Source organism: Trichosurus vulpecula, chromosome 5, assembly GCF_011100635.1.
Source record: "Trichosurus vulpecula isolate mTriVul1 chromosome 5, mTriVul1.pri, whole genome shotgun sequence".
Classification (NCBI taxonomy): domain Eukaryota; kingdom Metazoa; phylum Chordata; class Mammalia; order Diprotodontia; family Phalangeridae; genus Trichosurus; species Trichosurus vulpecula.
The window spans coordinates 120160625-120183051 of NC_050577.1; the positions used below are offsets into that span (position 1 = coordinate 120160625).

General features: G+C 38.8%; 1 protein-coding gene across 1 annotated transcript in view; it reads right to left on the reverse strand.

The window, feature by feature from the left end:
- The window catches only part of SND1 (staphylococcal nuclease and tudor domain containing 1), a 484576-nt gene that overhangs the window by 227173 nt on the left and 234976 nt on the right, over window positions 1-22427 (reverse strand). Inside the window, exon 13 of the mRNA XM_036759444.1 lies at window positions 16829-16939. Within this exon, the coding sequence (XP_036615339.1) occupies window positions 16829-16939 (111 nt within the window). The remainder of the gene's footprint in view (window positions 1-16828; window positions 16940-22427) is intronic.

The following is a 22427-nucleotide window of genomic DNA, read 5'->3' on the forward strand; positions in this document are numbered from 1 at the left end:
AATAAGGTCCTTCAGAAGTATCTAAATGTAGTCCATTTAAATAGAATAAAACCTCATTCTTTTAAATTTTGGAGGCTCACATTTCCTCCTAAGCCATCTCCAAAACGCTCCAAGAGGGATAAGATATATCATGTTACTGCTAATGGTTGCCAAAGCCCTATCTCACCATACCTACCAGTGGGATCCAAGCACAGATGCAGAGTAAACCCTTGATCAGTGCCCATCTCTCCATAGACAAATCCTAGATATTACAGGTTATTTCAGATATGTTTGTGGAGAATCACAGAATTTAAAAGTTAGAAGTAACCTTGGAGATCTAACCCCCTTATTTTATAGGTAAGGAGACTAAGGGAGGACCCAGAGAGGTTAAGTAATTTACCCAAGATCCCACAAGAAATAAGTAACAGCATCTTGGTCCTCGATTCTGAATCCAGTGATCAATTACACCAGCTTCCTCAAAATATGAAAAGTCTTTCTATAAGCATAGAGCAAACAGGAGATTTGAAGGCCAGATGACAACCTTGTTTCATTGACACCTGCTTCACAAATGCAAACACTAAGCTTCACCTCTTCCCCTCCCCACCTCTCTCTGCAGGCTGCCACCACAGCTCTACATCCCCTTTCATTAGGCAACGAATGAATCTTATGACTTCTAAACTTCCCTACTGTGTCTCCCTAATGGCTGTTCCAGCACAAAGGCAGGCAGGTGCTCAGCCAGGATGGGAGAAAGAAAGCAGGAGGCCAGAACACAGCCTGTTCACCTCTGAAGCTCTTTTTTTTTGATAATCCATAGCAATATAAAAAGTGTACAGATAAAGGGTGGCTGCCAAACAAGGGACAAAGTCATTCCTAGCAAGAAGTCTGAAAATATGCATCTAAAAGACACTTAGCTACAAAACTAGTGGACACAGGGAAAACTTTTGAATGGCAGCTATTTGCAACTGACTTCCAAACACAGGTAAGGGAGGTATTATGACTAAGTGTCTAGCACTAAGCAGAAACCTAAATTATTGACCACACTCCTCCATGAAGTGGTTAAAAAGCTGGACATACTTCCTTCCACCTGGAATCTCATACTTGAAACTTACAAATGAAGGTTAGAGTGAGTTCGTTCCCACTGTCTCAGCACTACTAGAACACACTCTCAGCACAAATAACACAGACACAGAAGAGTTGCTTTCATGCCAGTGATGTAAAATGAATGGGACTGCTCAGGCATGAAATACGCTCAGCAAAATGTGGGCCAAATAATCATGAAAATGGACTATTTTGGAAGATGTACTATGGAAAATAAAAGGCTAGGCAAAACTTGGTCCCTACCCTCAAAAAGCTTATACTTATAACCTTTACTATAAAGCTTATGTTGTGAGAGGCATGATGATGAGACACCTACAAGGTTGCCCAGAGTCAGGTTACTTCCCTGATAACAAAGGGCTATGTCTATGTCTCAGAGCAGAAGCAGTAGAACAGTGAAGGCTACAAGCATAGCATCCCACTATTCCCAATTTGTAAATGGCAAGATAATAAAGGGTATGGTACAGCAAGTAAAAAAGTGTGAGGTATGGGGAAGAAAACAACATACACTGTAGCAAGAAGCATAAGAATGTGAAGCCTAGCTGGAGAAAAATGAAAGCAAAAGGACTGACCAAATCCTTCTAGGAAGAATAACATGGCACATAGAAAGAACAATGGATGATTGTCAAATGTAAACAAAAAGAACATTACCTTGTCTCTGGAAAACAGATGATGTATGAAACACACCTCCCTCCTTTTGGTAAAGGTGAAGCACTACAGAACTAGAGAAACTGAGGGAAGAAATCCTTGGGAATAGGGGTCCCACCTTCCTCATCAATATCAGCTACAAATGCCTACCAACTGCCACCAATAGGTGGGCAGTGGCAGCATTCTGGCAGACCACTGGTCCTACTTCTAGCTCAGCTCTCACATCCACCATCTAGGGAAGCAGCTCTTGCAGAGAAGGGACCAACCATCCCCACCATCTGTGAACCACCTGTCACACACAGGGCAGGCAAGCCAGCCAGCTGCAGCAGAGGGAGACAGGAGGTAGTATGTGTCAGACAAATGAAACCACTACCATCACCTGACCCGCCCCCCCGCCCCAGGATCTAATGGAGATAGAACACAACCTGGATCCAAAAGTCCTGAGAACAGAAACGCTCCTAGCATGGTGCCATCAGACATCATCTCAAGAAGCAATCTCCATGAAGATGCTGCCTGGTAATTATTCCTGCAAGTACTATAGCCACAACTACTGAAATCTGAGAAGGGAAAATTCTGGCTACCAAAGTCCCCTGGCACTGTCAAAGAGTACAACATCAAAAACTAATAGGATTTTATTAGTGTAAATGGCATTAAAGAAGAGGCCTTAAAATCTGCTTTGCTACTATACCCTAAAGGCCATGGAACTTTTCCATCTTACTTGCAGCTAAAAGCTTCCATATGTGTTTTTGTCCCCATTGGAATGTGAGCTCAAGAGAAGGGATTGAATCTTGGTTTTTTCTTCCATTTTAGTTTTCAACACTGAATTCCACAAGATTTTGAATTACAAATTTTCTCCCAATTTCTACCCTACCCCCCTTCCAAGATGGCATTGCCTCGTTCTGATTGCCTCGTTCCCCAGTCAGCCCTCCTTTCTGTCACCCCACTCCCGCCCATCCCCTTTTCCCTTACTTTCTTGTAGGGCAGGATAGATTTCTATGCCCTATTCCCTATTTATCTTGTTTCCCAGCTGCATGCAAAAACAACCTTTTTTGAGTATCTGCTTTTAAAAATTTTTGTTCCAAATTCTCTCTCCTCTTCCCTTTCCACCCACCCTCCCTAGGAAGGCAAGCAATTCAACATAGGTCACACATGTATCATTATGTAAAACACTTCCACAATACTCATGTTATGAACGGCTAACTATATTTCCTTCCATCCTAACCCGTCTCCCTTTATTCAGTTTTCTCCCTTGACCCTGTCCCTTTTCAAAAGTGTTTGTTTTTGATTACCTCCTCCCCCATCTGCCCTCCCTTCTATCATCCCCCCGTTTTTATCCCCTTCCCCTTACATTCCTGTGGAGTAAGATACCCAATTGAGTGTATATGTTATGCTTTCTTTTCTACTTGTATCCCAAGTGCTTACCACATAGTAAGCATTTAGTAAATGCTTAATTTAGTCATTCAATCACATGGAACACTATCTTGGCAGATTCGGTCACTATGTCAGTTGTTTTGCTTATTTATCACTGTTACAAGGAAGGCCTCTACAGTGGACAGGTGGTAGTTTACAAAAAAAAATTACATGAATATGCCCAACAACTGGAGAATGGCTGAACAAGTTGTGGTATATGACTGAGATGGAATATGACAGTGCTATAAGAAATGATAAGCAAGCTCATTCCAGAAAACCTAGGAAGACTTATATGAACTGATGTAGAGTGATGAGAGGAGAACATTATACACATTAACAGCAATATTTTAAAGAAAATTACAAAGGACACAGGATAAAAAAATGCTATCTACCTCCAGAGAGAGAACTGATGAACTCTGAATACAGACTGAATCATACTTTTTTATTTTACTTATTTCTTCCCTCGGTGTTCTTTTGCAACCCAGCTAACATGGAAATATACTTTATATGACTTCACATGTATAACTGATAGCGCAAGTTTGCCTTCTCAAGGAGGCAGAGAGGGCCAGGCAGGAGGGAGAGCATTTGAAACTCAAAATTAAAAAAAAAACCTGCTAAAATTTTATATTACATGTAAATGGGAAATATTTAACAAAATAATTTTTAGAAAAAAATTTTAATGGAAAGAAAAGAGATAATGAAACTTACTAGGATATTTTCATTAAATAGAGAAAACAGAACACTGGGCAAAAAGTTGTTATTAGCTATGTGTTCTTAGGCCAATTATAACTCTTTGGACTGTGGAATTATTTCATCTTTTAAAATGTTGGATTAAATGATTTCTTAGATACAACTCTAGCTCTAAAGTCCCATAATTCTCTAAAAGTTGAGAAAACAAAAAGTTCACAAGAATAAAGTGGTAAAAGGAAATTCCAGGCCATAAACAACTGCCATTTTACAGGAGACAACTACGAATAAGAAAGATAATGTGACTTACTCCAAATATACACACACACACACACACACACACACACACACACACACACACACACATATATATATATATATTTTTTTTTTCAAGGAATTTAAAAAAGTGAAAAACTTCACATACTTCTAAAATACCTTTTACTGAACACAGGTGAAATAGACAAAAATGGATTTCAGCATAAATTAAGAGATTATCAATCAGCAGCATTAAGTAATTAGTTTGGCCTTCCTACTGGTTTCCTAGAACTTAAGAGAGGCAATTAAGTCCTGGCACTGAGATGATGCTATGGAGCAGACATAGGTGTAGAAGACAGGATGGATTGAAGTAGCTTTATTTTCAGTAAAAAAAAAAATAAATTTATAGGCAAACTTGGCAAGATGTGGTGTCAATAGAAGAAGGTCAGGTCCACAATAAAAACAAAGAGATTTGATGTATTTAATGGGTTAGTTAGACAGTTGACAGATTTCAGAGACTCACATGATAGAGCAAGAAAGGTTTAATGTATACATCATGAAAGCTAGTTATGGGCAGAGACAACAATAAGTAAACAAAGAACAAAGAGATCTATGACCAGTAAAAGTAGGGGAAAAAAACCTGAAAAATGTGATTCTTGTCACCCTAAATAATAATGAATATGGGGGAAAACTAGGACATTATTGTAGCTGAGTCACAGAGAATTTCTTACTCTGCCCCAGGAACAAAAGCTATTTGCTTAAGTCAATACTTCAGCTGTCAAATGGGAGGGAAAGGGGAAAATAAGTATTTATATAATGCCTACTATGTGCCAAGCACCATGCTAAATGCTTTTGAAAATGTCTGATTTACAAATATCTAACTCGATCCTCACAAAAACCCTGGCAGGTAGGTGCTATTATTACCCCAAATTATACAGTTGAGGAAACTAAAGCAAATAAACTTGCCTAAGGTGACACAGCTACCAAGTGTCTGAGACCTGTCTGAACTAAGGTCATGTGACTCCAGGCCCAGTACTCTTTTCACTAGGGTGCTGCCAGCTGCCTCCATAAATGCTGCATGAAAGTCAAGGGTCTGGGAATGGGAGAGAGGTGGAAGGGGGTGTGGAATGCTTTTGGTTCACAACACCACCTCACTAACCTATCAAAGGCCTGTCTAACTCATGAATAAAGGGTATTTTTACATCTGTGGTGGCAATAAATTATATTTTTGATACTTATTTCTCCTAGTTTTACCAGTTATAGACATAGTATATTCTCTCAAAGAAACCATCTTTTTAATACTCCCCCTTCCCAACTTTCTAAGGAAATTAAGTTGAGAAGCACAGATTAAATTTTAATGTGGACTTGGGGCTAGAGATTCTATTGGATGAAAAGGAAATGCAAGGGGCCTTATAAGTACAATTCTTTTAACTTACAGGACGTTTCCTATATAAGAGATGAATCAATTGGCACTCACTGGAATTGAGACTCAGCATAACTCCTTAAGAAATATTCTCTGAATCTGCTGTGGTTTATCAACACTAAATGTGAATATTCATTTTGGAACCTAAGGCTTTGAGCAAGTATATGCAGCATAAAGGACAATCAAACAGGTCTAGGAGGGAGGGAGGAGGAGGCAAGAAGAAAACCTAGATTCATTGGGACGGTTTATAAGGTAATTTAGATTAAAAAGTATCCTTCAAGTGTAGGAAAAATTACAAAGTAGACTCCTACTATAATCCTGAGAAATTAAGACAAAGGTAGGGGATCAGGCATTATGGGAATCAGAAATAAACCTACCAAAAATTCTCTTCTCTAACCACTTATCAACTGAGCTTTCGGGAAGGTAAAAGAATTATTAGCAACTAAGTTTCTTCTATTAAGGAAACAATGTATTAGATACTATAATATTGTTGCCAAAACAGTTACACCAAAGAATTAGTGACCAAGGCAGGGGAAAAAAGAAGGAACTAGGAAGGAACAGTATAAAGGGGAAAAGGAAAACTAAAGAGCTATTTAGGGGACTAGCAGAGACTCAGATCTTCCCAACCACCAGGAAGAATTGGGTAATGACTAAAGAACTAATACCCATTCATATGCAACCATTTAATTCTTTTCATTAAAAAGCTCTGTTCTCACATGAGAACAAAGCAAATGCCTAATCATCAGCTTTGTTCTACTATGCTTTTTGAACTTACGCCACCACCCCACCTTCACAAGTAGGGAACTGACTTTAAATATAATTATGAGCCACCAAAAAGGGGGAAAAAATCTTTCCATTACTTTAATGTGAGTTTGTCTGTGGCCAAATTATTGACCGTACTCACCAGAACTGGCATTGAAAAGTATTGGCTATTCACAGAAAATCCAAAATCCCTTCAAAAGACAAAAAATCGCCACTTCTGCAGATATTCAGAAGAACATGATGCAGAAACTAAAGGCAATTCCAAATGAGGTATTCCCGATAGATTCTGAGTATTCTCAACATTGATATAGTCTTATCATTGTGGGAATTTGTCATCCCTAAATAACATTACTGAGTGAGATTACATGCATTTGGAAGTAAAAGTTATGTTCTTTACTTTTAAAAAATTGATGGTGTTCATTATTATCTTTAAGTAGAACAACATATAAATGAAATGATTAGGACTTGATTTCCTTACTTTAAAAATTAAAGAGCAATCTGGAAGGGTTCCTCCTAGCCTCAAACATTCTATGAATCTTTGATTCAATAGGAATGGCCATTTAGTGCCAGTAATATCTATACTGGGCTGCAAACACTCTGAGGTAATCTACTAGATACTCACATGGTTGTTTTCCAGAGTCACATGTAGATGGATAGGGAGAGCACTGATGCTTTGTCTCTTTGTATTATTAAAGGTCAGTCAGTTAATAAGCATTTATTAAGTGTATGCCATGTGGCAGGCACTGTGCTAAGTGCTGGGGATACAAAAAAAGGCAAAAGAAAATCTCTGCCTTTCAGTAGCACACAATCTAATGGGGAAACAACAAGCAAACAAATGTATGCAAACAAGCTATATACATGATAATAAGAAAGTAAATAAGAAGGCAACAGAATTAAGAGATTTTGGAAAAAGGCTTCCTGAAGGTGGGATTTTAGTTGGGAATTACAAGAAGCCAGGATGAGGAGGTAAGAAGGGAGAACATTCCAGAGATGGAGGCTAGCGAGGGAAAATGCCCAGCACCAAGAGATGGAATGTCTTGCTTGTGGAACAGTGAGAAAGCCAGTGTTGTTGGACTGAAGAGTACATACATGTATATATGTGTGAGGGGGGGGGTACTGGGGGAGGGATGAATGCCAATATATTTGATACTAGAGGTAATATGGAGCCACTGAAGTTTATACAGTAGAGAGGTACACACAGTCAGATTAGGGCTTTAGGAAAATCATTCTGGTGGCTGATGGAGGATGAATTGGAGGAGTGGGAGACTTGTAGCAGGCAGACCAACCAGCAAGCTATTGCAATAGTCTCAGTATGAGGAGATGAGGACATGCACCAAGGTGGCGGCCGTTATGTGGAGAGAAGGGGGGTGTATCTGAGAAACATTACAAAGGTGAAAGTAAAAAGCCTTGGAAACAGATTGGATATGGAGGGTAAAAGATAGTGAAGAGCTGTGGAGAAGGATTCCTAGGTTGTGAGCCTGGGGAACTGGGAGGATGCTGTTTGCTGTTGACACTGAAAAAAATTTAGAAGAGGAGAGGGTTCAGGGGAAAAGATAATGAGTTCTGTTTTGGACATATTGAGTTTAAAATGCCTCCTGGACATTCAGTTCAGGATGTCCGGCAGTAACAGGCAGTTGGAAATGCAAGATTGCAAATCAACAGAGAGGTAGGGCAGGATAGGCAGATTTGAGAATCATCAGCATAGAAATGGCAGTTAAATCCATGCGAGCTAACAACATCACCAAGTAATGTAAAGGGAGAAGAGCAGAGGCCCAGGACAGAACACAGTGGCACACTTGTCGTTAGCCAGTGAGATCTGGAATAGGATCTAGCAAAACAGCAAAAACTGTTTCTGAGAAGGAACAGTCAGGTAGGTAGTAGAAGCAGGAGAGAGTGGTGTCTGGAAAAGGCAGAGAAAAGAGAGGATCAAGGAGAAGAGGATGATCTGACAGTGTCAGTGGCTGAAGAGAGGTCAAGAAGAATGGAAACTGAGAAAAGGCTATTAGATTTTTGCAGTTAAGAGATCACTGGGAACTTTGGAGAGGTGTTTCGGTTGAATGAAGTCGGAAGCCAGATTAAAGGAAGGTAAGAAGAGAGTGAGAAGAGAGGAAGTGGAGGCACCTGCTATAGATGGCTGCCTCAAAGAGTTTAGCTCCAAAGAGCAGAAGAGATATAAACCAAGCTAGCAGGAATGGAAGGCTCCATCACTGCATTCATCCAGGGAGGGTTTTCTGAGAATGGGGGAGACATAGTCATGAGCAGTAGAAAAACAGCCAGTATACACAGGGAGAAACTGAAGCTAAGTGAGGGAGTTGGGATGACAGAGGGGGCAATCTCCTGATGATAAAAATAATAACAGTTGACATTTATATAGCACTTTCTATGAGCCAGGCACTATGCTAAGCGTTTTACAATTATCATCTCATCTGATCCTCACCACAATCTGGGAGGCAGGAGCCATGATTTTATAGAAGAGGAAACTGAGGCAGAGGTTAAGTGACTTGCCCAAGTGGCAGGCAAACCTGGTGCCCTCTACCATTGTGCCATCTACTATAATTAACCAATAATTATTCTAAAAATGACAAAAATACAAAAGGAGTATTCAGAGTATTAGGTAGATCCAATGCGAAAGATTTATGAAAGGACATGACAAAATTCAGACATAATGAAAAGGTGTGTATGGGTTGAAGAAGTATAAAGGATAGTGGGATTAGGCATCTCTGTGAATTAGCACGAATATTTAGGAAAGCAACTCAGAATTATAAGGAGAAAGGAAGGAAAAAAGCAATGATGAAGCACCTACTATGAGTCAGGCACAGCAATAATAAATCTCATCTGATTCCCACAACGGCCTTTCTACGCAGGCACTATTACTATCTCCATTTTACACTTGAGGAAACTGAAGCAGACAAAGGTGAAGTGACTTTCGGGGTCACACAGCCAGTAAGTTTCTAAGGCTGGACTGAATTCAGCTCTTCCTAACTCTATGACCAGTGTTCTTATTTACTGCATCATCTAGTTGATTAATAAAATAACTAAAATAACAATACCACTTGGCCCAGAGTTTCTACACCTAAGCATATGCCTCTGTCAGCAGGCTTCTGGAGGAGGGGTAGAGAGGAAGGGGGAAGTGATGAGAGAGAAATGGAACAGAGAGATGGGGGAGGGGCTGTGCAGAGAGAAGGAAGGAATGGAAAGAGACAGATATACCTTATAAGTTAGTATTTTTCACTAGAATTTTCTCCGGGCATACTAAGAAATATAATAATAAACTAAATGTATGAAATGGGGAGAGACATATCTTTATTTCATGTAATAGGAATATTGAGGTTTTTTTAATATAGTTTTTCTCTTTGATCTTTTTATCATCCAGCTAATGTAACTAAAGATGTTTCATACTATAAGAAAGTAAATGGTGAGACCCACTTAGCTAAGAGAATCATAAAAGAAGAAAGAAACTTCCTCTACATGTTAAGGTTACTGGAAATTAGCAATATTTAAGGAAATAAGGATGACTTTCATAACTTCTGAAATGTAATCTAGATGGTCCACAGAATTAGAAGAAGAGAGTGATGGTTATATGGAATAACAGAAAATAAGAAATTCTGGGTGTTGATCCAAATCTCACTGCAAGATCACTGTATGACCTCAACAAAAGGTACCCAGTGAATGTGATGAATTCTGACTTTAGATACATTTCCCTATCCTCCGACAGAAAGTAGTTTGGGCTGCCTTTCAGAGAGAAGTAATATACAGATAGAGAGAGAAGAGCAGTAGCTGCAAAAGGGAGCTGAGTAGCAATTCCTAATGTCCTGAAGGAGAAAACTATTTGGAAATGGAGATATTACATTGCTCTCAAGAAGTGGTCATTTGTACTGCCTGAAATGCAGATTGATCACTTCTATTTGGATGTTGAGTGCATCATCTTTTCTGAAGAAAGAAAAGCTAAATTTTTTCACATTTATCTGCATCAAGAAACCACTTCCCCTTGTAATACATTATCCTGTTATCACATCTACTTAGCCTTGCCTACTCCCCAATACCAACATCCTTCACAAATATCCATGTTGAATATCAGTACAATCACAACAGTGACACCAAACTGTATAAATCCTCCCCACCTCACCCCAACCCCAATATAGGAGGGCAGCATGTACAGGTCTAAGATTTAGAAAGAGAACAATGAGAAGAACAATAAAAAAAAACCCCAAACTCCATATTCATCTATTACTGGCTTCTTACCACTCCAAAATCCTGGGATTTTTTTAACCATTTATTAATTCCCCTATGACAGGATTATATATGTAGAGCTGAAAGAAATGTTGACAGCTTACCCAGTCCAGCTCCTGGAGAGGTTAAATGATTTATTCATGACCACGGAGTGAAGTGAGAGTTAGGATCTGAACCCAGGTCCTTCAACTCCAAAGGCAGCCATCAGTCTTTCTACTGTACCAACCTGTCATACTTCTAAGATGGCTCATTCAATTTTTTTCATGAAATATATTTTATAAGTTTGTCTTCTATGTTAAAACAAAATTTATCCATTAAAAAAAGAAATCAGTTTAGATAGAATTGAGACATCATTGGTCATTTAAAATCTGCCCATAAAACAAGGTAAAGTAGGGAAAGAATGACTGAGAGGTAGATGACCACAGTAAAAAATACAGTTCAGTGAAACGGTTTTTTTCAGAGTATATCAGAAAAAGAAGATGATGATTAACAGAAGCATAGAGGATAATGATAGAAGAGTTAAAAAAGAAAAACACAAATACATGCAATAGAAAAGAATGAATAGAGCTGCATGGAGAAAAAAAAAAAGTCCTAATTCTAAGTTGGGTACATTTAGAAGAATTTGCATTCTCCTAAATTAGGTTTGTTTTGTTAGATGTTATACAGACTAAATTATAAAACTATTCATATTAATTAGTCTACATCCCTATTTTTATTATAACACAAAGACAAGGAAGTAACACAGTCACCTAATAATATTGCTTCACGTAAAGAAGATTAACAGATTTTGCCTTTATCAAAGAAGTCAGGGAATGTAGCCCAGACTTATTCTCCTTCCCACCACCTACTTTACATAAATCCTGAAGTTATTTTCTTTCCTAAATGTTTCTATTGCCCTCACAATCCTAACTGTACTTTAAAGACACGGAAAGGAAAAGAATGCTGTGTCACAAGGATTCTTTGAACAAATGAAAAGGTCCAACCCATCCACCTGCACATCCTTACTCCCAACCCCATCCCCACTCCCCACTCCTGCCTAAAACAAATCTTTTGTGAAAATAATTCTTCTCACAAACAGCTGACTGACATCAGAGTCCTCCTGAGGGAAAAAGTGTTACTAACAAATTTACACCTTTGTCCCTGAGGGGCTTATGAGAGGCCAACAAATTCTTGCTGGAGGTTCAAGAACAGAGCAATCTATAGAAGTGGGGAAGGTTTAAGCTGGCTAAAGGAAAAAGAAAAACAAACAGAAGATACTTTTGCCAGGATTTTAATCAGGACTGGGGCTTGTAGGGATTAAAAACTGGGGTGTGAGTGTCAAGATGGCAGAATACCAAGTTTCCTACTTTTGAAGGATGTGGCTGCAGAAAGTCTACTTAGTCAGACAGAATCTTCCTGATGGGTGTGGGGAGAAAAGAGCCAAATGAAGGCTGAAATTTGGGCAGGCTTATGTGTACCTCCCCCAACAGTAGACAATGTAACTATAGACTTCTGTGTCTGCTACTCTTTGCAGCATGCTGGGCAATAAATAGGATGTAGTGGAAAATCTGAAGGGGTTATAATACTCTACCTTCTTTTCTTGAGATATTGCTAATAGATTTATAAAATGTCCAGAATGTATTTCAATCGTCTCAGACATTGGATTATAAAAAGATACTTGCTTTTCAAAGAGAAAACAAGGCAACAAAATATATAAACATATGTATTCTTATCCTAAAATTATAGGATCTAGAATTGAAAGAGTCCTTACAAGAAGCTCCATTCTCTTAACTGCCATCAACATTATACCATTTCTCTGTAATGAGACTTGGTTTCTGGAAAGCTCATGACATATTTTAATAATTTAACTTTTTTTTAAAAAAAATGCACCCATTGGGAGCTTCAGAAATGTAAAGGCAGAATCCATAGGTGAACACTGTTCCTCCTTACTTCAAAAAAAAGGCAAATATCTAGCCAGATTTTAATTTAATTGAAAACCACACTGACAATGGAATATAACTTCCACATAATGAGGTGCTTAAAGCAAAACAAACAAGAAATGTGTCCAAATAATTGACATTCTATCACATGCTAAATCTGATCACAAGTAACATGATTATACTAGAAATTATAGCATGGATCTATAGAAAGAATGCGCAGAAGGGACAAAACACAAGAAAGAAAAAGACAGTAAATGGAGTATAGAAATCAAAGAAAAGGGCGAGTGTGTGTGTGTGCATGTGTGTGCGTCTAGGCTAAGAAAGAAAGGTTCTAATATTGATTCTGTTAGCCAGAAGGGTACTAAATTTATTCCCTGACTGATTCTTAGTCTATTTCTTAACCTTGTTTCTGGTACATGTAATGGGATCCATTCCCCTTTTCTCTCAGAGGTTCATGAATAGATTTTAAGGAGTGGATGATTTTCAAAATATTTTGCTAACTGTACTCCATGGTAATTGGTTTCCTTTGTAATCTTATGTGTTCTCTTTTATGCATTTAAAAACAATATTCTGAGAAGGGGTCCATAGGTTTCATGAAACTGCCAAAGGGGTTTTTGTCACCAAAAAAATCTTTGAAATTCCTGCTTTAGGAGGATTGACCACGTCTGAGAACATAAAACTAGAACAGGCATTCTGAAAAATCAAGAATAAATCCTATGTGATCTCTATAATGGAAAAGCAAAATGGTAGATGGAAATGTATAGAAACACTTAGCATGGGAGATAGGGGTCATTTTCTTGGGTTTTATAGAGATACACAGTTCAGGAGAACTGTTGGCAAAAGTATGGTTCAGCTCTACCAGGCATCTGTTTTCCCTCCTCCCCTCCTAAAAGGAGAGGTTGTTAAGTGGGAAGGCTTTTCAACAGAGACTATGTGAGAAAAAAGACCCAAGAGTCCATGCAAATGGCAAAACCTTATCTTGGCGGGACATGAGGCAGTGGGGGAAGAGGCAGCTGGCAAAAGACAAGTGAGCCAAAAAAGGAAGGCCATCATTTGGGAATTTTGTGTTTTGTTTGTCTTTTAAATAAGAAGAGAGATGGCTTTATGCAAACTGCAGTTCAGGTTTAGTGAAGGCTTCCAAAAAACTGCAAAGCACTTGAATAAAGAAGGGTTCTAAAAAGGTGTACAGGTAGAAAAGAGCACGTGCTAGTTTCCAGGATGCAGGTGTGTGCACTTAAAAACATTGAACCAGTTGTAAATTGGCAGTAATATTCTTCTTTCTGTCACCTCCCAAAGTGCTCACTGCTCATCTCTCCCTGAGCTCCCATCAGTGTAAGTTAGGAAGAGCTGGCATATCAGGCCAGAGTAAACAACAACCCCAGAACCCCTAGAAAGCTTATCGACTCCCATGCTTACTGTAGAGCCAGCTGCACTGACCCAAGCTGACAGACAAGTTAAGTGGCTGCCCTTTACCCGAATTCACTATGTTCTTCTAAAAGAATTCATGGACATAGAATTCTTGAAGGAAAAGTCTACAGCAGTACAATGCATAGTCACTGCCATAATCAAGGGTAAGCATGGAGGAAGACCACTAAGCAAGGGAGGGAGGTCAAAGCTATCTTTAGTAATGAACTGTCACAGCTCTGAGGCCTAAGGAATAAAAATGAAGACCTTTTCCTGAAACCTCTCTCTATTATTTTCCCAAAGAGTTTCTCAATGAATGCTTGATGGAAATGTAGTAGACATCATTAATTTGGCCTTGCTAATAATTGGTTACAGCACCTCATGAAATTTTTCTTGGTAAATTAATTCAAATTGCCTTGGATCAGAACATAATCAATAAAGATTTTTAAAGGGTAAAAGAGAGGCAGTTAGCTAAGTGACAGGTCATGCATCAGCAAGCCATGGGGTCAGAACTAAACCTGCTCTTGTTTAGGGGCTCTATTCAAGGCCTAAGAAAAGAAGTAAACAACTCACTAATGAGATCTTCAGAGGACACTGAGCTGGGAGCTGCTAAGGCCTCAGAGATAAAGGCAAAAAATTAGAAGGTAAAAGTTCAATTCAGAGAATGTAGCTAAGACAACTCAGGAAAAATAATCTCAAACTGCATGGGGCAGTAGGCTCAACTAAAACGATAAACGAAGTGATGTGGCTCTTAGTGAGACATGTGCTGGGACTTGGCACTAAGAAGAACAAAGGTTCCAATGGGAGATAGCATGGTGGTAGGAGTAAGGGTGCCTCAAACTAAAATGCAAGACTGGAGAGTTGTCAAATGATTGGTATTGAGAGGATGCTGATTTTTTCCCCCTAGACTCTCAGGACTGAATGGTCTGGTGGAAATCTATTTGGCTCAACCCTATCATTTACCAGAGGAATAAACTGAGTCCTAAAAAAATTAAGCAATTTATCTAAGACCACACAGCCAGCTGGTGCCAGAATAAAACATAGAACCCCAGTATGCTAACTCCTATCTCAGTGGTGTTTTATATTACACTACACCACACATCTGCATAAGCCCATTTTTACACATTTTATCACACTATCACAGAACATTTTGATCTGGCCAATTGTCCCTGTGTTTCCTAGTTTATAAAACTTTAATGCTCTATTAGCTTCACACTTTTGGGGTTTGAGAGTCATCACTTTCATGTGTTTTACTGACACAATACCTCAGAAGAAAAACTTTTGTAACACACAATGCCTGGGCCTACTCATTTTGAGAACTTCATTGCCTGTCAAATGGGAAAGGCTAAGGTATGCTCATTTAATGCAACCTGGACTCAAGACAACACTGAAGCAGGTTTCTCCATCATCAGTCTGTCTGAAAGAATCGACACAATTATTTTCAAGGAGTTCAGCTCAAGTGAACAAACATCAAAAATCCTCTTTATTAAAAAAAGCTTAAAGTCTGCAATATCTGTGCATATTTGTTAAATATTATGGTATAATATACCTATTTCTAAAAGCAATATGAAAAATTTATTCATCCTCAATCTTCAATGGAGTCCTGAAAATTATTACATTGCTTCCAACTTTCCTAACATCTTTATTTTTTTGCACTTCTAAGCACAAAAATAAGTGAATTAAAATTCTTTTAAAAGTTCACTTAGTATACTGGGCATACTACTATAATGCTCTATAATCCTCTCTTGGTATCTTTCACACTCATAGTAGCTTACAGTCATTTTGTACTGGTCAAGACAAATAGGATATATATATGGATCCAATACATTCATCTCTTTTTCTATGCAAATTGAGAACACACAATTCCACCCAATATACAAAAGGAAGAAAACTAACTCACTTGGGCTGCCTTTCACAGTGTTAATTATTGGCATTGATAAATGTTATAATAATAAACATTTTATATATATATATATATATATATATATATATACACACACATATACACACACACACACACATTGTATATAACAAACAAAAATGATAATTTCCTATTCTCTTGCATCCACCCAAGAATCAGAACCTTACTACTTCTCAGGGAAAAGCCCACTAGACAAAGTTCAAAACGAGAGATCCCAGACAGACTGATTGCTCGACTGACATTCTGCATGACAACCTAGAGATAATCTATTTATCAATATGTGGCACAGCCTTAGAAGGAAATGTCAGACCCCAGAATAATCTTCTGGGCCTAAGAACAAGAAAACACTGTCAATTACAAAGTCTTAAATCCAGTTTGGATATCATGAGCCCAGGTTTATTTCTCCTCTTTATGACTTATTAGGACAAGAACAGCCCTCTAACAATTAAGCAGACTTTATGTCATCTGAACTGTATGTTATATTAAGTGAAGGACAGTAGCTTTTCTATCTCTGACAGGTCCTTCCAATAACTTCCACAAAAAAAGTTAAATTTTGGATGGAGCAAGCATTTTGTTGTATTGTTCAAGGTGGTTCCCCAAAGTACCTCACTTGTTAGAAGCATAAACTCAATCACTACTGGAACCAAGTGACCTGAATCTCCTTGGGAATGGCTCTTAAGGTCTGTCAATGGCAGGAAATGGCACTATATTGTCTGAATACCCTTGGGGTGCTTAGCCATAGGAAACAGCAGACTGGTGAAATGTCACAGGCTTTCTTAAACATTCTACTGCCAGCTGTCAGAAGTGTGAAGACAAAATTCATCTTTTAATAAATGTTTTCATTTCCTTCATACATGAGAAAAGGTTTATAGGTGAAAAATAAGTGTTGAGGAGTAGCGGATTCTGGTTGGTAAAGAAGAGAAGACGTAGTACGCATATAAGTAGGGCCCCAGTGGTAGCAACTAGAAAATAATAGTATTAATCATACCAAGAACTCATATTGTTTTGAAAATATGATTTGTTTTATGTAGGATTGAAACAAGAGTAGCTTCACATTCCTAAAGTTTGGTGGGTAAAAAAATGACTCCATCTTACCTGGCCTCGGCAGCAAGCAATTCATCATAGTGGGAAGACCTCTGGTCATCATCCTGCCTATAGCGGATCACTGTTGCCAGTCCTTTGCTGACAAGAGCCTCAGCAATGTTTCTGCAACACAGAAGACAGGCCAATGAGCACCAGATGTAGGTTTAAAAGTTCAGCCAAACAGAATGACAGTAATGAGAACTTACAGATGACAGAATTGCCTCTTTGCCTCTAGTCCTGCCCTTCCCTCCCCTAACATTGCCACCCCCCCCCAAAAAAATAGATCAATAATCACAAAGGCAAAAAACCCGAGAATCAAGAATCCCTTGGTAAGTGGAGACATGTTCTTTTCCACATATGTAAAAGCCAGCAGCAAATTATCAATTAAAAGAACAAATGAGGCTGAACTCTTCTGGCTACAAAAGATAAAACCTGTCCCTATTTTCTGAAAACAAAAATTAGGCTCTAAAATTTCAGACCTAAAGATTTTTTAAAATCACTAATATCACTTAAATTTCCCAAAATACTATTCTTGCACATCTTCTTCTTAGACTATTTCTAGTTGAATTTGGGAAATGCAAAATCATCTGAAATGAAAATGGAATAAATGGAATCTAGCCCTCACCATGTGAGGCATGCCCAATGCAAAAGACATTCAAAATTATAAAACAATAGAAAATACTTTGTTACTATTGTACTGATGATGCTTTGGGACTTGTGTTTTGTTTTTAACTAATGGAAGGGGGGATAGTTTGAAAATAATATTCATGAACAAGAACTGCAAAGGATGGAAAAATATGAAATCTATCCACTTACATAGCATTTGTTTTTTCTCCATTTCACCTTGTATCCCCCATATTAAAAACAAACAAACCCTTATAACAAACATTAATTTAATTCTTAAATTGGCCATGTCGAAAACGGTTTCTCCTTTTTGTATATTTTTAATCTATTACCTCTCTCTCAGTTAGTAGGTAGCATGCATTATCATCGGCCCTCTGGAATCATGGGTGAACACTGTGTTGATCATCACAATTAAGTCTTTCAAAGTTGTTTTTACACTGTTTCTATTATAGCATAAATTCTTGTCCAGGTTCTGCTCAGTTCTTTATGTATGGCTTAGATAAAGGTATAGTTGGTATGTACATCAAAATTACAGATGACAAAAAGCTGTCATAGACATAGCTAACAATATTTGAATGTCCCATCTTTGGCTCTGCTTGGTCTCAATTCCATTGAAAAAAGAAACTCCCATGCTAAGGATCCTGCTTCCTTTTGTGTCTGGTTTTCCAACCTTAGACTGCAAGCTCCTTGAGGCAAAGGGCTGTCTTTTATTTTTCTTGTTTGTATCCCCAATGCTTAATTAGCACAGGCACTTGATAAATGTTGGATTGAATTGAATACTGAGTCTGACTTTAGTGAGATGATATTCAGTAGGAACAAACTTAGTCAACTTTACAAATCCAAGAGAGGGGGGAGGAATGTTTAAACAACAGTATGAAGAAGACCCGGGGTTTTAGTGGACTGCAAATGAAACATGAGTCAGTTTTGTGATGTGGTGGGCAAAAAGGCTAGTATGATCCCTGGCTACAGAGAGAGGCAAAGCTGCAAGGCAGGAGGTGACAGTCTGTATTCTGCTACACATCTGGAGTATCTAGTGTTTAACTCTGGGTATCTCAGCACTTATCACAGTGCTTGGAACACAGTAGCTGCTCAAAAAAAGCCAGCTGACTAAAGGACAAAATTTAAGAACAACACTAAGTTGGATAGTTTCTATAAAAGGGAAAGCAGGATGGTGAGGACCCCTGAGTCCATGACATATTAGGATCAAGTGAAGGAACTGGACATATTCAGCAAAGAATAGAAGACCAGGGGGAGACATGACAGCTATGTGTATCAGTAATTAAGATGGGACTTTCTTTTACTGTTTTCTCTTTTAGCACTTATTTAATCAAGTGTCCTTGAAGAGTCTGGCCTTTTTTTTCTTTGATTGAATCAGGAGTCTTTGATGACCTCCTTGCCTCAAGGGAAAGCCTGGCTTGCATGGGTTTCAGTTACATGTTTTTGATGCCAGAGGCTTTTAGGCCACCTGGGTTTGAGTCAAATGTTTGTAATGCTTTTAGGTCACTCAGGTTTGAATGGAATGTTGTGATGCACTTTGACCCTGAACAGAATATATAAACTCAGAGGCTGGTGTTTTCCCTTGGGGCTCTCATTCACTGGAGGAGTGTTAATGTGGAGACTCTGGGCAGCCACTGTTAAGAGCCACCTGGCTTGTAAACCCAGATGTTGATGCTTTCCTGGTAACCATGAATTATGATTTGAATCAGACAAGGTCTGTCTGTTGATGTTTGTAATTTTTTTGTATTTGCTCTGAAGTTCAGGTTGCTGGCTTTTCCTCCTGAACTAAATGAGTTATATTTGTATGTGTGATTAAAGTGAGATTGTTAACCCCTTACAGTTACTTTCCTTAGTAAAGCAGATCAAAGAACCTGTGCTGGCAGCTTTTGTTGCTGGTCTTGTTGGGTCTCCACAGCAGCTTCTAGCTGGATTGTTGTTACACTATCTTCGAGTATTTGAAGGGTTGTATGAGTGGGGAATGAGGTTTGTTTTGTTGGGTGCCAAAAGGCAGAACTAGGAACAATGGATAAGATATCATAAAGAAGGAAATTGAAGCTTGATTTAAAAAAACAAACATCTGAATTAATTATGATTTAAAAAATAAGAAACTAGATATAAATTATGAGAAGCAATATCAGTTGCTTTGCAGTAATGAAATTCCCCTCACCAGAAATCTTCAAGCAGAGACTGGATACTCATCTGTCAGGTTATGTTACAAAAGAAATTATTTATGGCTATGAGTTGAACTAATGTCTGCTGAGGTCCCCTCCAACTCTCAAATTTTGTGACTTCATACGCTGTGAAAATCATAACATTTAGAGCTGGAAAGAAGCCTACAAATCATCTAATTGAAATTGCCTTGTTTTATACATGAAGGAGCTTGAGAGAAGTGGCCTGCCTAAGATGACACAGTGAATAGCAGAGCCCAGACTCAAACTACACTTCTAACTACAAACTAACTGTTCTTTCCACTCTATGAGGTGGACTCCCAGGAAGACAAACTATAGATGAACATAGGGGAAAGTTGGTGGAAAGCCAGCTATTTCCGAAGCATGGATCTAAATGGAAGCAAACGCAATTCAAGGGAAAGAAAGATCAGGGTAGATCCTATATGCACTTGAGTCTTACTCTGTCACCGCCCGTCAAATAGGCAACATTTAAAAATAATGAGTCCAGATTGCCTCAATTTAGAATTCTCCTTTAGTAGACTGCCAAATTATATCAGTGTCAAGATCAGTTTTTAAAAGGGGGTGGGGTGCTACCAAACATGGTAAAGAGTAAGAATTGGCTTTGTTATTTTATTGGAAACAACACCACTAATGCATTTAAACTACATTTTACAGTTTATAAAGTACCTTCCTCAAAACAAATCTAGGGAATAGGTAATATAAGTATTATCAGACAACATGGAAACTACATACAAAAAACATACATGAGAAACTGGAAACACTCAGCAAAGAGAAGGCACTAGGAGGAATCAGATTCCAGCATTATTTGCTTGAACATACCTTTGAAGTAAAACTCTAGTTTACAGGATCATAAATGGAGAGTTGCAAGGGACTTTGCCTCAATGAACATCTAGCTCCTTAAATGAAGGGATTTAAAAAGATGAGAAAACTCTTGACTGACAAAGGTGAAATGAGTTGCCTAATTATGAAAGGTATTAATGGTAGAGGTAAGTCAGTCATTAAACTGGGGAAACAAAAAGATGCAAAAGATAGACCCTGACCTAAAGGAGCTCACAATCTAATGGGGAAGACAGCAAGCAAATAAACATGTACAAACAAGCTATATATAGGATAAATAGGAGGAGAAAAAGGGAAGAAAGAAGGCACTAGAATTGAGGGGATGGGGAAATCTTCCTGTGAAAGACAGGATTTTAGTTGAGACTTAAAATATAAGACTGAAAAGGTATGAAGGGGCTAGATGAGGAAGGATTTTCAACACCAAAGAGAGGATTTTGTATTTGATCCTGTAGGCCAGAGAGCCACTTGTTGTTTGTCCTTCATTTTCGAAGAGCACCAATGACATTGAAAGATGATGTTTTGACTTGTGTGTAAATTGGATTTAAGTGAGGCAAAGCTTCACAAAGTCATCAGCCTTACTCTTTCTTCCAGAATCATCAAAATCCAGTGGTAAGACAAATTCAGAAAGACTGGTGATGTTCTAGGACACAGTGGATGGCTTTGGCATCTTCAAAGTCTAACCAAGCTGTAACCACAGGGAAAGACATGACTGGATCTGCGCTTTAGGAAAAACGTTTTGGGGGCTGAATGGAGGATGGATTAGGGTGGGGAAAGACTTGGGGCAGGAGACCCACCAGCCAGCTACTGCAATAGTCCAGGCAGGAGGTGGTGAGGGCTGTGTCAGAGAAAAGAAAGGAGCATATAAGAGATGTTGTAGACATGAAACCAACAGGCCCTGGTGACAGATTGGACATGGGGGGTGGGGTGGGGGTAGCAGCAATTAGATTTGAAGATCTTTCCCACCCATTAATAGGCCATGCGACCTGCTTACATCACAGGAAGCCTAAGTTACATGGTGGGAGGAGCTTCCTGACAGGAAGAGGAAATTATGTCACAGGAAAATGCAGAGACAGAGAAAGATGTTATGGCTACTAATGGCCACGCTTGCGATTGTTAGAACTGAACAGGCTGACTTAGCTGTACTGTGAGTTTGTTTTGGGGAAGACCCCAGCGGGGGTCAGGAGGTTTTGGGATGGCCAGGCTCCAGGTTGTGATATTGTGTGTGGAATGTTTTAATGCTAAAGAATGGTTAAATGGCTCGTGGGATATGGTTCTCTGGTGTCTGAATAAACAGTTTATTTCTTCTACCTTTTATGTGGAGAGTCCTATATAGGCAGGTTGGGGAGGAGGGGGGTTGTGAGACATAGTGAGGAACAGAGGAAGACACCTAGGTTGCAAGTCTGAGGGACTGGGTGGATGGGGTTGCCCTTGATAGTAATAAGGAAGTCAGGAAGGGGGAGGTCTTGGGGTAAAGATAATGGATTCTTTGGACATGTTGAGTTTAAGGCGTCCACTGGACATTCAGTTTGAGATGTCTGAAAGGCAGCTGGAGATCAGCTGATGAGATCACCAAATGAAGTAGTATAGAACCAGAAGAAAAGAGCGCCCAAGAGAGAACCCTGAAGGACATCTACAATTAGAGGGTTTGATCTGGATGAGTATATGACAGAGGAGAATGAGAAGAAGCCAGATTCAGTAATAGCTCGAAGATGGAAGGAATGGGAAAGGAAAAAACAAGATTTAGAATAAAGAGAAGTTTGTTGTCTATGGAACAGGCATTCTAAAAGGCATAGTGGAAGAAATGAGTGTCATTTGGTTGGAACTTTAGAGTGGTTCTCCGAAACCCTAGAGAAAAGTGAATATCAAGGAGAGGAGGGCAATCAACTGTGTTAAAGGCTGCAGAAAGGTTAAGGAGAATAAGGATTGAGAAAAGGCTTCTGGATTTGACAATTAAGACATCAATG